At 37.4% G+C, this 16,361-nt stretch overlaps 1 protein-coding gene across 4 annotated transcripts in view; it reads right to left on the reverse strand.

Moving 5' to 3' along the window:
* ITGA8 (integrin subunit alpha 8) overlaps nucleotides 1–16,361 on the reverse strand; it is a 361,437-nt gene that overhangs the window by 268,507 nt on the left and 76,569 nt on the right. For all 4 annotated transcript variants that reach the window (XR_007907024.1, XM_051802544.1, XM_051802543.1 and 1 more), the window contains exons 26-27: nucleotides 11,340–11,465; nucleotides 7,984–8,097 (exon numbers count right to left, since the gene is read on the reverse strand). Coding sequence is in view for 3 of the 4 variants with exons in the window: in XM_051802544.1 (XP_051658504.1) it covers nucleotides 7,984–8,097; nucleotides 11,340–11,465 (240 nt within the window). In the remaining variant the exon portion in view is untranslated. The remainder of the gene's footprint in view (nucleotides 1–7,983; nucleotides 8,098–11,339; nucleotides 11,466–16,361) is intronic.

A 16,361-nucleotide genomic window follows, 5' to 3' on the forward strand; every position in this document is an offset into this window, starting at 1 on the left:
ATTTGGCTATGCCATAATTTTGTTCTTTTAAAATATTGAGAGCAGCTGAATGGTTACTATCAGAATATTCAACCTCTCCTCGGGGCTTAAACTAGGAAAGAGTAACATGAAAAAAACCATCTTAAATGACTACATAGGGATAGTCAAATCAGCTCTTTAACACAGATGGCATCTAATGAAAGGGAACTACTTTTTCTATCAACATTGTTTGAAATAAAAAAATAGACTTTGTAAATAAATAGTTTTATACACTTTCATGACGCTGAACATTTATGAGATGATATTTAGAAAAATAATTTTTCCTTATCACATTAATTATTTTCTGTTTTCAGACTCAGGCCATTTTTCATCTCTTATTCTTCAGCACTAGACTTCTCACACAAAGTTCCAGCATGTTTCTGTGGTTGTGCAACAATTTGCATTCAGAAAAAAGTGCGAATAAAGCCTCAATTCTAAGCAACGGATATTAAGCAGGATTCTGGATATGATTTTTATGGTTTATAAATGTAATCTGTAATGGGGAGAGCAGGATATGTTATATTATTAAAGAAGAAGGCATTAGATATTCAGCCTGATTGGCTAAGGTACAGTAAAGGCATTAACTCTCTTGAAACTTCATATAAACGAAACATAGCATTCGTGGAAAAATAAATCCTTTCACCTACTAGACATGGCTTATTTAATTTTCAGCTTATATCCCAATAAGAACATCAGAGTAAGGTACTTCCTGTGGATTAATGCTTGGCTGGGGTTAATAAGCTTGGGTTGTGACCACAGCTATCAACTCGGCTCAACCCTTGATTAGGCTCCTGGAAATGCTGGAATACAGGAATGAAGAATATAACAGACTAAAGAGCATTTTCCTGCATTTAAAGACTTATGCATTTGTGCAAAGGGCTTCCAAACAATGACTGTGGTCAACATCAGTTGCAAACAGGATTCTTACTTATACCAACACCTTGGAGATACAGGCAGCTGTCTCTCCTACAGCCTTGTTTATAATTCTCAAGCCAATTGTAAGAAACAGCGTTTCTTTACCATATCATTTTTTAAATAGCATATGTTTAAATATTCAGTGTTTACTGGAAGCAGCAGGACCTGTGGTTTGAAATTCAAGCTGAGGACTTATGGCTCAGAGGAAGGGGAAGAAAGAATTTGGTATTTGTGTCTGTGTCTAATGACCAACAGTAGGGAGCCCAGCCCTAGTACACTGACCTTTTGAGGTTCCCCTTGTGTTAGAACAAGCAGAGCCTGCTCTTGTACACGTAGCCGAGACAGTAGTTTGCAATAATCTGGGAAGCAGGCAAGGCACAGCCATCCCCTGTGTTGCCTGGGTGGTAGATCCTGCTGGTGTATCTATTAAGGCTTCTCTCTCCCTGCATACTTTTGTTTTACAAATAGATTTTTGAACTGAAGCCTTTGTTTTCTTAAAAGTTGTGAGACAAAAAAGCAGCCAGAAATGAAGGAAAATGTTCCCAATAAATATTCGGTTTAGTGTTTCCCTAAGTACAATTGGGACAGAAATTACATGAGAAGTGCTGGAAAATCTTCGACAAATCGAAGGACAGTTTTCCAGATTCCAGTGGAATGCTGGTGCTTTCTGCAGGAAGCTCAAGTACAGACCCGAATTCCCCCCAAAGTATCTTTAAGGCATGTGGTCATCCTGGTCAGAGAGTAGACTGAAATGCAGGGACAAATCTGGCTCACAGGGAGCTGGACTGAGGGAAGAAGGAACAAAACCTTTAGCAGCTTAAAGTCTGACAGATCATTACTGTTCTGCGGGTTTGAAGAGTTCAGCTTCTGGAGAGACTCCCCAGAATGATTCTGTTCCATTTCCTCTATGGAGAATTGTTCAACTTCACAGAATTTTTTTTCTGGTTAGATGTAGTCCAGTGAAGCACCCCTAACAGAAGGACACACACTTTCTCTATGGCAGGTTGCATGCTGTGGTGGAATCTTCCCCCCAAGAATTTATGTCTACTGCATATGGAGTTCAGTGCTGTTATAACAATATTGGCCATACTTGATTAAAACTTGTTTCCCTTTGTGTCTGCTGGAATCTGGCACACTTAAAGGAGTAAGCAATAGCTTTTAAATATATGCCTTGGGAATTCATTAGCTTGCTTTCTTTGACTGATACCTCCTAAAACCTGAACTACTGCCAATAGAGTAGCTTACATAAATGCTGAGAGTAGAGGTCATATAACTACTTGTTCTTGTATTAATCTGTTTAAAAATGTGTATATGACTCTGCACATGGTCAAAAAGTATTTGTGCTATTTGAAACAAGAGGGTATGCCCACACAAATGTACCTGTGACCAAAGACAAAATTCTGAAAATCAACACATCCTCCTCTCTATCATTAACTTTTTACACTTCACATATTATATCTTTTATATTCATTTAAACAGATTATGTTAAATTATAATAGAGACAGATATTTTCTTGTGATTCCAGAAGACTTTGGTATACAGATTATAATGGTTATTTATTTAAGATGCTTATTTCTTCATAAACCTAACATTACCTATACTTTAGCACAACTAGTAAAAGTCTCATGTTCTGCTCTTGTTAACAATTAAAATATTTTAAATAACAATGATTGAAAAAAAACCAGCCCACACCCAAAAAACCTCGTTAGTTCAGCCCCATGCAAATATCTCTTTCTTTGTAGCCTTCATTCCACATAAACAATGAAATCTAGTATAATATAGTATTTTTGGCCACACACAATTTTATTTCTTACTTATTTTGTTTTTTCAAATAACAACAGTTGTTTGACGTAAAGGCAAATTTTGTTGACGACTTCCTCCTTTTGTTTTTATACAGCTCGAAGGGCAGTTCATCAAAGTTTTGGCTTTTAATTCTCAGTCTGAATTAAAACAATCTACTTAAACTCCCATATATGGTTTATATATGTCAATGAATGAGGGAACAAGATGTCTCTCTCACTAACTTCTCTGCTTCCCCACTTCCATCCATGGACAGGGAATTTAGGTTGGCGGCAGAATTATTCTTTGAAAACACTAAGCAATCTTCCTTTGACTGAGATGTTTTCCACTGGGCACAGAAATAGGTTCTGTGCTGGGGGATACTGAGGATAGAATTATTGTTCCTTGGGGTCATATCCCACTTATAGGTGGAATAATTGCTCCCATAGTAAAGATGAGAGGAAGAGAAGTGATTGAATAAAGGGTCATACAAGAGTTAGATCTCTCAGACCACCTTCACCAATTCAGTTCTGTTCTGAGTTCCAAGTCTCTGCTAACAACGTGTGCTGCACAGTCTGTGTGGCCCCACTGCACAGGCTGTGTGCATTCTGCCTCCAATGGCCTTTGTGCACTAAACTGAATCCTTGTCCCACAAACATTGCCTGGGCTAAAGAACTTCTATCACACTAAAGAATCTCTGAGTTCACCAGTAATAAAATATGGAGATTCCCAACAAGATTTCTCATCAAGGAAATACAATTAGAGCATTCACTCTAACAGCGACGACAGCTCCAGGTCCAGGCAATGAAGGCAAAGGCGGATGAGAGGACTGGAAGGACTTGTAGCTGATGGTCCAAAATAACAAGGCATTATATCAGGCTTTTCCTTATTTTCTATACCTTTCCAGATGTCTCAATTTCTTTTTATGTTCCTGCAAAAGTGCAACTTCAGCAGAAGGGAACCCCATCATTTTTTAAAGCAGGCCTCTCAAGCTGAAGAGAAATTAATTTTGAGTCTTCTAGTCACGAATTCTCTAATCACTAGACTGCCAGCTCTAGCTTCTCACACTGAATATTGAATAAAAAAAGTCCTCCTTAAGTCTTTCAACTAGTTCCACAGGTATCTCCCAAGTAGTCTTTGGATTCTGCGTTCTGAGAGGGTGGGCATATTCCCACTTAATCCTGATTTGGGTGCCTATCCCCCTGATAAGGGATAGCCCTCATCCACCACCCCGATGATTAGAGCAAGTCAATTTGTCTGAGGTACCTCATTGTCTCCATGTGCTGAATAGGGAGCCTAGGTATTTAGTTCCAGGTTTTGGATACCAGTCTGAGGCCAGGCACTTAAGGTACAGCTGTTGCAGCACACACCACCTTTATTTTGTCAAGCATATATTTCCATTTTTAGGCACTTAAAAGAAACAGGATCAGTGCACACTGAAATAATCAATATTTAAGAGAGAAGCCAAAACATGACTTTGGGTACTAAGAGCACCCTACTGCAGTGTGGCTGCTGTGTTTCTCTTGCTTTTCAACTTTTTCTGATATAAACTAGATTTTCCTCCCTTCTAGCTATTAAAGTTCATGCAGTTAGGAGAGCCAAATTCACATATCTAGAACTGTCTAAAAGTCAAGAGAGAAACAATACAATTATATTCAATAACATTAAAAGAAGATAAAATAAACTTCAAACCTCTTGGGAACTTCACACACCCTCTGTGGTCTTTCTACATAACTGCCTCCCCAAGCTCTCCCAGAAAGAGATTTGTATCATTGTGAGGAATTTTCAGTACAGGCTGAAATAATAGCTAAAAATGAGCTGAGTTCCAAATCCCACAGTGTTATAAAAGTTCCAAAGCGCTTGGAGCCTGAAGGATGTCAAAAATCAGACAGATGGTACAGATTCATCCCTTAGAAATTCATTTTCCAAACAGATGTTTTACTAGACAACTCCCAAGTCTTATATTAAAAGATACCCACCAGAGTTCAAAGAACGCTGGGCTAGATCCCCTCAGGTCTCCCTCTGATGACTCAGAAATATCATGATTAGACAAATGGGGACATAATGGAGCCCCATCAGAACACAACGTAACATAACCATGTAAGGTTGTTTCTCTTTTGCACGAATCAGGCTATTATTTGCTTGATCAGCAAGTCTGAATCCAAAAGTCAGCTTTACTAGAGGGTTCATATTTACAGCCAGGCTTTGAAGTTAATCCAGAAAATCTGTGATTCTTCTTGCCCTTTGCACAATGTCTGTCTCTATCTTTGCTGGCCGGTTGGGAAATTTGGGCTGCTTTATTTACTCAAACATGTCTAATCATTGCACGTCATTTAACTGTTATTTGTTATGGGAGTTTGAGTTTTAAGGTGACAGATTACAACTGTCAAGAGACAAGGGGTCAGCTGTTGTCAGTTAAACTAAGTGGAAGAGGAAGGAGTCACTCAATACATGACAGATATTTTGTGGCAACAAAATATACAGGCTGATCCGTATAACTTTGATGAAAAACATGAATTATTTCATCCTAGCATAAATCAATCATTTTCAATAAAATCCTTCTCAGGTTTGCATTAACATATCTATAAGAAGAAAATACATCATGACAGTGTGTTCTTGGCTTTAATGAGCACAAACAATTTCTTCTGCAGATCATCATGTCTTCATTTAGATTATAACACAGTTCAGGAATGTTGTATGTCACCATTATCCTGCTTTCTTTGGCATATGAAAATTTTGTACATTAATTGCATGTGCAAAAGAGGTTGGGATGTTGCTGTAGAGACTTTCCCCTAAGCTTCTTCACAAAACCTTCCTGGTTCACAATCACCACATCCTGATTATTTTGACTGCATTTTAATCCTCAGTTTGAATTTGCAGATTTCAGCCTAAGTAACAACAGTTGTTTTTTAAATATACTTCAGTTTACTTCTGGAATAACTTCAGGAACTACAAGTTTGCAGACTTACTAGGAGCAGATTGTGTCCTTTTTAGGAAACTGTGCTCTACAGTCTTTTATGGTGATGGCTGTATGACTGTTAATTTTAAAAGGGGCTGTGAAAATGGGAACTGTTTTGAGGTGAGTGGGAGGAAGGCAACCAGACCCTAGGACACTATTTACTGTCTCTCTCTCAGCTTGCACGTGAAGCAGGGATCATGTTATTCCAGCAGCTATTTAGACATAAATGGGAGGATACAACAATTCTCTGGGGACTACCTTTTCCTACTTAGGAAAAAATCCTGTTGCTTTAAGTGAAGTTTTCTGAGTCTTTATAAGACTTGCAAGTTACTATTCAAAGGAAACAGAAATGTTTGCAGAGAAAAGGTAAAATCATGGCCCATAAAAGCCTTGTTTGATACCAAAGGTATGTAAGGCCAGTGGAGTAAGCAGATGATGTTCTTGTAGGAGTGTTTCCCATGAGGTCTCTGCACCCAGGGAGTGTACAGGATGGCTCATCCTTACCCCTGCCCACAGGCTGGTGTAAGGTTCCACCTCTGCCTGGAGCTCACTGAGTGAAGGGAGGTGCAGGCATAGCAAGCAGGATTTACTAAGGAGCAAGGAGAAGCTAAAGGGACTGCAGTGCTGGCACTGCCTGGTGTGTTTGCACACACCCATATCCCAAGGCCCAGCTCTGACCCTTCTCCCCCATACATATCAGAAGGAGAGCAGAAAAGACATTTCAAATCAGCTGGATGATGCATGTTCTGAAGATACCTTTCTGTCTTGTCACTGTCTACAGTCAGGCAACCACTTTTGGCATCTAACTTTCAGATTACTAAAATTACATGGTGGGTCCCACTGCTCCTGTTTTAAATGTGCTACTGAATTTCATGCAGTTATCCTTGTTCTGAACCAAAGTCAAGCTAACGAAGGTTACATCCAAGAAAAAGATTCTGGTTTTAGTAGGAATCATTAAGAAAAGGAGATTTCATGTCTTCTGTAGCTAGCTTGATCCAACTGTTACACATCTTCTGTCACAGCCAAAAACTCAGAGAAAACTCTCTGTTTCTCATTACAATTGTTTAGCTTTAATCTCTTACAGTTATTTCTTGTTATATACTAAACTGGACTTAGAAAAATCTTTATGAGGCTAATTCCCACTGAAATAGCTGTAAATAGCCTAGAAAATTGGCATCTAAGGATCCGTGCACAAGGTCTCATTTATGAGTTTGTTTTTTCACAAGACCTTGTTTTTGCCCCTTATGGAGTTAATTAGATTTCACCAGCAGAATGATGAAGAGAAAGACTTGACTGGATTGGGAATAGGTTGGGTTCAGTTCCCAATAAGGTAGCTAGCTAAAGGAGCTAAGCTTTATCTTTTCCTTGGTAACAAAATTATGAACGCTCACTGTGTTATTGCTTGCACACTGCAGTGCTCAAAATTGTCACACATTGTTCCAGTCAAAGATAATATCTCTGCATCTCTGCTTGTCTCTATGTGTTAGGAGCAGTGAACTAGTGCAGTTAAGTGCTTACCTGAACTTAACAAGGACTAGCCAGTGTGGGACTGTCAGTCTCTTAGCGGAATTAGAAAAAACTGGAATAAAATTCCCATCCTATTTTCCAACAGATGCATTTTTCCTATCACTGCAGAGATGCTTGCATACTGGCATTTTCCATGCAAAATTTTGTGAGACCTTTGCAAAAGCTTGCACCAGAAGATGTCCATCCCAGTTCTCAGATTTAGAAGGACAGAGAGACATTCAAGCTGTCATGTTTTTGTATTTGAACCAGAAAATGCCCTTTTTCCACACTTTTTCCATGGTCTGCAATGTCCCTTCCCTTTAGTAGCAAGACACAGATTGTCACTGTGTGAGTGTTGTATATCATATGAGTTTGATACATATTACTCTTCCCTAGATTAACAGAGAATGAATAACAATGAATTTTTAAGATGGACATAGTGTATGCTGTTTGGCTCCAAGAAAAAACTTCCATTGGGAAAGACGTTATGAATACAGAGCACATCATGGTGACCTAAGAGATTATTGATTTGGGCCAGTCCAGGAAAGATGTTTAAAAATAACCTTGGAATTTCCAGGTAGGATTTAGGACATAAATTTGAGAGGGAGTGCTAGGGAAAAAAAGAAAAGTAAGCAGCATGCATACAACCTGGACAGGAACCAGTGAGATGTCACCTTCAAAGAAAATGGTAGCAAAAAGCATTTGCATTTGACCCATTTAATTTAATATTTTATATTTTTAAATATCTGGTCAAATAAAATATACAGGGGTCTTTGTGTATAGACAGAGAGCTTTGTGTGTATTACCTCCAGGAATGTTTGTGCCCAGAGCCGGGACCTGATTTTTAGCGCGGCACTCTTTCCTCTTTCCAGTTGTCCCACAGTGCATGAAATTAGGACACACTTCACGTTTGTACAGTTCTGTGCACAAAACAAAGGGAAGTCATACTCATGCTTTGAAAATGTATAAAATCATAAGTAAGTAAAACCAAATCAACTTTCCCTTAAAGAGCTAAGCAGTCTGAAATCATTAATTTCATGTAATATACATGAGGTACCCCATGAGTCATTGTGAGAACTATAAACCAAAGGGGAGATCCTTTTTGTGTCACCAATGGGTACAACCACCTATCTGTAATAATGAAGATAAAAGTAAAAATTTTCAATAATATCTGCTCCAAAGAACTCTTAAGATGTCTAGGTATTTACCAATCTTTTGAATCATGTGCTTTGTCTTCACCTATCAGTAATTTTATGATTTCAACACTTTTTTTTCTGCCCTTATGCATGGAAAAGTGTTTATTTATGTTCCTAAATCTTTTCTAACTCTCCTGATTTTCCCACTGATATTTACATTATAGCAGCCAGAACATTTGCTGAGATTCATTAGTTGCTTTACTTCAAACTTATTGTCCATGAAACATTCCTGATGAGCAGTGATTCTGGCTCATATACAGGTTGGAAAGCAAAAGCCAAGCAATGCAACTCAAAACTATATACTCTTAAAGTCTGCCAGAAAAATGTTACAAAAAAGGTTAAAAGCTGACTGGAAGCCACTGAAGGGAATGAGCAGAGTCTTGTGGGGTAACCACAGAAATTATGTGGTTGTTTAGTGCATAGAATGGGAGAAGGATCTCAAAGAAAAATGTTTAAATGTGTGTACAAAAAAAAAAATTTTATATATACAAATGGGTTTTATCTGAAAAGTTTTTGTTTAATTCAGGAGGAAGGCTGAGGTTTTAATTGATTCCTATTTTTATAACAAAGCAGAGAATCCCTCCCATGACAGAAGGCCTTGTGACCTCAAATGCAAAGCTAAGTTTTCACAAGTAAGTATATTCCCTAGTGAGAGTGAGAATGCACTACCAGTGCCCATATTTCAGGAAATGAGATGATGATGTATGGAACCGATCTGAAAACACCCCTAAGGAATCCTCTATCTTTATAGACAGTTTTCCCACAAATCTCTATCTTATTGCAGGATAAGCAGAAGCTGTATGCTTAATTGCTGTTTTCTATATCTGCCTGAAAATGAAACTGTAAACTCTGGAACTTGCAGCTATAAACTTTTTTTTTAAAATGAATAATTTAAAGTATCTGTTTCTTTGGCCTTAAATATCCTCCAACCAGATTTATTTATGTTGCAGGATGAAGAAGAGCTGTTTTCATTAATATAGTGGCCAAAATCACATACTAACAAAATAAATCATTAGTATGCAAAAAGTCTACTTTTGGCTGACATTTCAAGACCTGAATACATATTTCTGTTTTTTTAAGTAATGCATTTAGCCTGTAGTGATTTTCAGAACAATGTAACATTAGAACTAATAGAAGAGAAACCAAATGTTTAATAAACAGTATGAATAGAGTAAGAGGTTCTCGGAACATTTTGTCTCTCTGTGAAAATGCTTTGATGAAAATAACAGAACTTCTTCTGAAGAAAAATACAAATTTTAACAAATAATTATCTTTGGCCAATCAGCCTTTTCCTAGAGCAGCATTCATTTTTCATGTATACTTCTACGGTGTCAAATAAAAAAAAATTTTTTGCATCTGTAGCACATAATGTTGAAGGCACACAGAACTGGGACACCTTCTAACTGAACTAATAACATTGCTTTTCTATGCTCATCTGAAAAAGTCCTATTATATATCCAGTGGTAAGCACTATACCCAATCCTATCCTAATTTGTGCTGATCAAAAGCATATTGTAGTAGAAGACTGCTCATCAAAGTGCCAATTTCACATTATTAAGGTCTCAGCTAAATATATTTGATCTGTCTACATCAAGCGGCTGAAAATTCTCTGCTTCATATTTTAAGTTGCAGGCACAGTTCATACTTCAGAACTTTGTTAACCACTTCCAGTTGCTTCAGTAATTTTTATGTTTGCAGCCTATGGGCCTAATCACTAAGAAAGATAACAGATAATTAAGGTATTATTGAAGAATAGATTATGTGTTCTGTGATATTGACTGGCAAGTCTTTGAGAGCCCAGGCATTTTTCCTTCAGCCCCAATGGAATCAGATTCTTTCCAGGGTATTGGGTTGATGAAAGAATGACATAGGAATCAAGAGTTATTACTGTTTAAAATGAGTTCATCTGTGATTTTGTTCTTAACAACATTATGGTATTCATTACTTTCAGATTCTATCTTCTTCCTGTTACAAAAATTGCCAAATTAACTTTCAGAAGCACTCTAATTATTCTATTACTCCAGAAGACTTAGGTCTGTGAGGTTCTTTTCTTCCTACCAAAATTCTAGTCATGTCAAGGAATTCAAACATGAGCTTGCAGTAAACAGCTTAATAAGAGACTGGAAAACATGAAAGAAACTCTGCCTGCGATTCATAAAAATAGATGGAAAGCACTGACTGCATGAATCCTTCGACTGACCTCAAGGTCACCAAGTTTGAATGCTGCCTCTAGGCAAGGGGAGCTGATACCTACGATGCTGAAGTATGCTAAGGATGGGACTTTGAATAGAGGAATGGGAAAAAACAACTTCTCAAAATACAGCTAAGTCTAAATACTGACTAATTAAAGCTATTTAGCTGGGAGAGAAATCATTCCTCTTGCTCCAGCATTGTCTGGATTTTTAAAAATGCAGTGACCTGTCCCATTTGCCTTGCTTGTGGTACTGTAAAGGGAGAGAGAGAGTCTCACTTTCCCATGTGTATATAAGTACTTACTGGGGGGAACAAATATCCTGCAAACTATTTGTCTGTCAGAACTGTTATTCTACATGAAAATGTTAAAGCGTGAGCTACTCCTTAAGAAAGAGCCAGAATGCTAGGAGTCAAGTTAAGAAGAGACCTAGTTTTCAGAAATAAGAACTTGAAATTTATTTTGTGGATGAGAGCCTCATTCTCTAAATCAGTGATTAAATTCCCTGTGATAAGTGTGCATGACCACAGAGGTTTGTCTGCAAACAGCCTGGAGTCAAACAGCCAGGAATTTGGCATGCATGATCTCTGACGTAAAAATCTGTCAAATTCTCTAACCTGGGGAATGGTGATATGTAATAAACAGCATTTTAAATTGAGGGGTTAAAATTACTTAGAAAAATATTTAAAAGTTTGTAAATAAATTGCAATCAAATCAACAGCCACCTTGATACACTGCATGCACAGTCTCAGTTTATAGTTTTTAGACAGCTCACCAATATTTTTGCAGAGTTTTTCCTGTGAGGTTCTGCCACTGCAACATCCCTTCTCCTGATGTAATGAGAAATTGTGGAATTATACAAAAAAGCAGCAAGTTCAGGAGTGTCTTGTGGAATAGCAAACTGCAAAGACAAAAAATGTGAATAATAATGACATGCTTAGGAATGATTCTAACAGATTTATTCCCTCTCAGAGGTCTTGAATTTTGGATTAACACTGTTTTTTCAATTTAACAGTACAACCATGAGAATATACTATCTTCAACTAGGAGCACAATGAGTAATAGCACAGTAAGATATTGCTCATTTATAGGAATTACAGTAGATAATATTTTTTTCCACTTTTTACTGATGTCAATTTCATTGTTTTACTGAATTTTATTAGACTCTTGGGGTCAGATTCTGATATATATGACAGGATAAATTCCGAGTTGTCACACAGAAATCTGATCATTAGTTCAGATCACAACCTACCTATTGAAATATAATGATTTTACCAGTTTCAGAAAGTAGAAAAAAAAGGGAAATCTGAATTCAAACAACACAATTTTTGATCATTATTTGTTACAGATTTCTTTTCTTCAGCTTTATATTTACAGATTTTTATTCTCCAATTAAAACCTACTTTTTTTTTTTTTTTTGGAAATTTATCTTTAATTTCTACACAGAGCATTTATGGTTTCTATTATGAAGCCTTAAAGAACTCCTGGGAAACAGATGGAAAGATAAATTTTAATTCATGACAATCTAATCATATAAAATCAGAATAAGATAGATGTGGAAGTTTCCAGTAAGATTTCAATAGGAACTCCCCTAAACATAGCCAAGACTGTTTCTTAAGGATCTCAGATTATCAAGAGTTACATCAGATCCTTCTTATCAGTTCCTTTAACCTTGGAACACAAAATATCTTAAACAAATTCCTAAAGAAAATGTTTGTAATTGTAATAAATGTTGTAGCACTAAAGGGAAGAGAATAGCTGTAAACACACAAAATCTTCCACACTTTAATGCTGTGTAGTACTAGATTTGGAAAATTTGTACCCTTTGACAGTCTGAGATCTTCAGTCAAAAGCATTCTAAAAAGTGAAAGATACTGTAATTCATTAACAGATGAAAACCCATTAACAAAAGCAAGAATCCTCTTTTTTCTGTTGTTTAATGAGGTTAACATTGTCTACTTGCAATAAGGGAACACTTAAGTAGCTAGTACATCTCTCCTTTTCAATGTGGTAACATTGGAATTCTCCTTCCAGAATTCTTTCACCAGCATATATAGGCTTCTTTAATGATGAAAAATTAAAAAAACACAGTATAATGATACGCCTATATAGAAGCTGGCAATATATGATCAGAACTGATGTATATGTAGATCCATTTGAACACAAGATGATTTTCATATTTACTTTTTTTTTTCATATATCCTAGAGTGTTATCATCTTCAGTAATGAATTATTACAGCAAAGGTTTGAAAACAGCTCTCTATGGTTAAGAGAAAACATACCTGTCCCCTGAAACAATTTAAAATTAGAATTTCTACAGTGGCCTAGATGTTCAGTTTAAAGATATTATTTTATCCTTCTTGAGCCAATAGTATGGAATTGTACAACTCTATAGATATTTTATATGCCACATACTTAGCACACTATATCTTAAATGGACTGTCGCTCCCTCCCTTTAACTACAACAGACTGTCTCAGCTTCCCCACCATGGAAAACTGTACTGCTTTCTTCTCCTGAGCCTTATGACTGTGAGCAGGTTTACAGATCTCCCCAGTTTTTCACTTTTCATTTCAAAACACTTTTTAGTTTTTCTCTTTTTCTAGCCAGGCAATACCCTCTGCTGCAATGGGGAACTCCATCAGAAATGTTCTGGAAGAAGACTTTAAATAAAAGCTACTGTACAAGAGGTGTCAGTGACCATTGAAGAGCAATGCACTGGATGGTATTATTTTGTTCCAAGACCAAGACTTACACATTATAATAACAGTTTTGCAGCGTGAGGAGACTGGATCTGAGAGACGTTAGCTCCTGCCAGTCATGCTGGTGGATATACCTTGCCCATGTGGTGGATTTTAGCTGCTACTTCACTGCTTCCCTGACAGGTGCCTCACTCATGGTACTTCAGTTCTCAGCTATTGAGAATGTGCCATGTGTGTCACCTTGTATAGTCTACCATGGAAGCTGGAAGCCTATACTTGTGGTATTAATAGGTATAGGTTTCATAAAATTGCTTTTTGCCATCAGTCTGGGACTAAAAAACCAACTCATCAGGAATACTGGCTCAGGCCATCTAGCTGAGCCCTCTTCTCACCTCAGCTACCTTTAGGAAAAGCAAGAACAGGGCATACATAACAATGCTCTCCTAATAACTTTCAGCTCCCAAATGTTTTCTGCTTGGGGGCTTACTTATTAGTATGAAGTTTTTATTCATTTACTAATCTTCACTGGACTTCTCTTTTGTGAATTTGTTCAGTTTCCTCTTAAAGTCATGTAAACTTTTAACCATGACTACTTTCTTCTGTCCACAAGTTCCAGACACTTAAGACCTGTCATCATGAACCACCACTTCCTTTTGCTTGTTTTGAATGTAGCTCTCCAGGCTTCAGTAAGTATTCCAGTTCCTGTGCAGGAATAGGCAGAGGACAGTAAATCCACAGCCATGCTCTTCCCACCACTACTCATTTTGTGGATCATATTTATGCATAGTCACCTCCTTTCTAGATTGATGCATCCTACTGTACTGAGTTCTTCTGCAATGGAATTCATTCCGTATCTTTGATAAGTACTTTTGCTCCTCTTTACACCTTTTTCAGGATTCATAATTTTATTATCCTTTCAAATCCCTCGCTGCCTTCAGAGAAAGCTAAGCTACAGAAAGGAAAAGTCCCCAGAAAAGAGTCTTCCCATGTGTGCACAGGTTTGATTCATTTTTGTGGATGAAACAAAAAAGCACGAAGGAAGCTTTTTTACAAGATAGGAAAATCAGCAATGGGGAGGAATACACTTCTTTGACTGAAACTGAACAGTCTAAGTAATTTCAAAGGGGAAATGACCGAGTGCCCTAAGAGAGCTGAGTTCAGAAATCCAAGAGAAACCAGGTAAATAACATCCTCGGCCTTATTTGGAAATTTGAGCCAAGCATCTTGCTGTTTATACAAAACCTGAAGGAAGTTATCTCTGCATCCTCTTCCCATACGAAGTAATAGATAAGCATTACATATTTAAAACCTGATTGGTGTATTCATCCTGTTCAGTGCTTTGAAAAACTGAAGTAACAAAAGGATATTTAAATTCTTGAAATAATAATCGTGAATCTAAAGCCATATTCTACTAAAACAGATGGACCATTATTATAGGAAAATTTCTCACAAGCTTCACAAGAATTTAGTCTTGTTTATGAAACATATGCAATCATTATCAAGTAGGAGAAGCAAGAGCAAACTAAAAAACAAACAAAAAACCAACCAACCAAACCAAAACAAAAAAAAAACCACCAAAAAAACATTGCCTGAAAATGTCCTTAAGAACTGTGGCAGTATTCTACTCAGCTTCTTAATTCAAAACTAAAACAGAACACAGCGGCTAGGGAGGGAGGATGCTGAACTTCTTTACTCCTTTTCTTGTGCTTGCAACCTGATCTGAGCAGTGAGATTAAGGTGCTATGCTTGCAAGTACAAATGCAGCACCTCAGCTTCTTCCTTCTTGCTGCTTTTGAAAAACATGTGGAAATGAGGTGGAAAAGATAAATTCAAAAAAATTCCGTTTCCAAACTTCTTGTGCTCAGGGTATAAAAGGCAAACATTTCCTGTCCTCTGTTTCCTATCACTCATATCTCCTCTAGAGAGCTAAATAAAATGGGGGAATCCTAATCCCTCTCTGGTTTCCTGGATGAAACACAAAAAGCTAGCCGTAATGTATTTGGTATACATACATTTTTCTTTATTCTTTTAAGTATTTATTGTTGTTCTCTCTCCTTAAGCTAAAGATTTGACTTGTAGCTGCTGTGGTTATGAGCAATCCCCATCACTAGAAAGATGTCTCCACTTTCATCCATTATACTGAATTCAAAACCCTCCTGGTATACAAAAGACGTAAAGCACTTTTAGCAGTTAGAATGCAGGTCTCTCTGTAAGATGTTTAATAGGTTACTGGTTAAACTTGAAAAGTGTTATTTACTTCAGAAATGTCTGGCATCAGTTATGCTTAATAAATTGGATACCTTGTTTTTGATGGGATAATATGTAGAGCTGTGTTTTGCTAATCTTCTGACTTTGAGCCAAACTAAGCTCTTTTGGGGGGATCTGCCATCATAAACATAAATCATAAAATAGGAAATTGTCCAAGCAGCCAGGGATCAGGTTAGAAAACTAAAGCCCTGACAGAATTAAATCTGGCAAGGGACATCAAGGGCAATAAGAAAACCTTCTATGCGTACATTGGTGAGCAAAGGAAGATAGGGAAAAATTTAAGCCCTCTTCAGAAAGAAACATGAGACCAGGTTACCCAGGATGGGGAGGACGCTTGGGCAATCAACGCCTTTCAGTCCCAGTTTTCACTGGCAAGTGCTCCAGCCACGCTGCCCAAGTGACAGAAGGGAAAGGCAGGGACTGGGAGAGTAAGAACTGCCTGCTGTAGGAGAAGGCCAGGTTTGAGAACATCTAAGAAGCCTGAAAGTGCAGAAGTCCATGAGACCTGATGAGACACATCCACAGATCCTGAGGGAATTGGCGGATTCATTAGCTAAGCAATTATACATGTTTAAGAAGTTGTGGCAGTCTGGTGATGTTCTCACTGACTGGAAAAGGGGAAACATAACCCCCTTTTATAGGAAGAGAAAAAAGGAAACCAAACATGTACCATGCAACACAACTGTCATACTAGAAATATTATAGACTCTTGCTTTTTACCCAGGAAAACGATCTTAGGGTCTCTGTTAAAAATTCCCCCAAAGCTCCATCCCATTGTGAAGTGTAGGCAAAAAAAAAAAAATCAAGCATACTACAGACAGAGATAGAA

This window comes from Manacus candei, unplaced genomic scaffold (genome assembly GCF_025592945.1).
Source record: "Manacus candei isolate 608988 ecotype Guabito, Panama unplaced genomic scaffold, ASM2559294v1 h1tg000056l, whole genome shotgun sequence".
Classification (NCBI taxonomy): Eukaryota; Metazoa; Chordata; class Aves; order Passeriformes; family Pipridae; genus Manacus; species Manacus candei.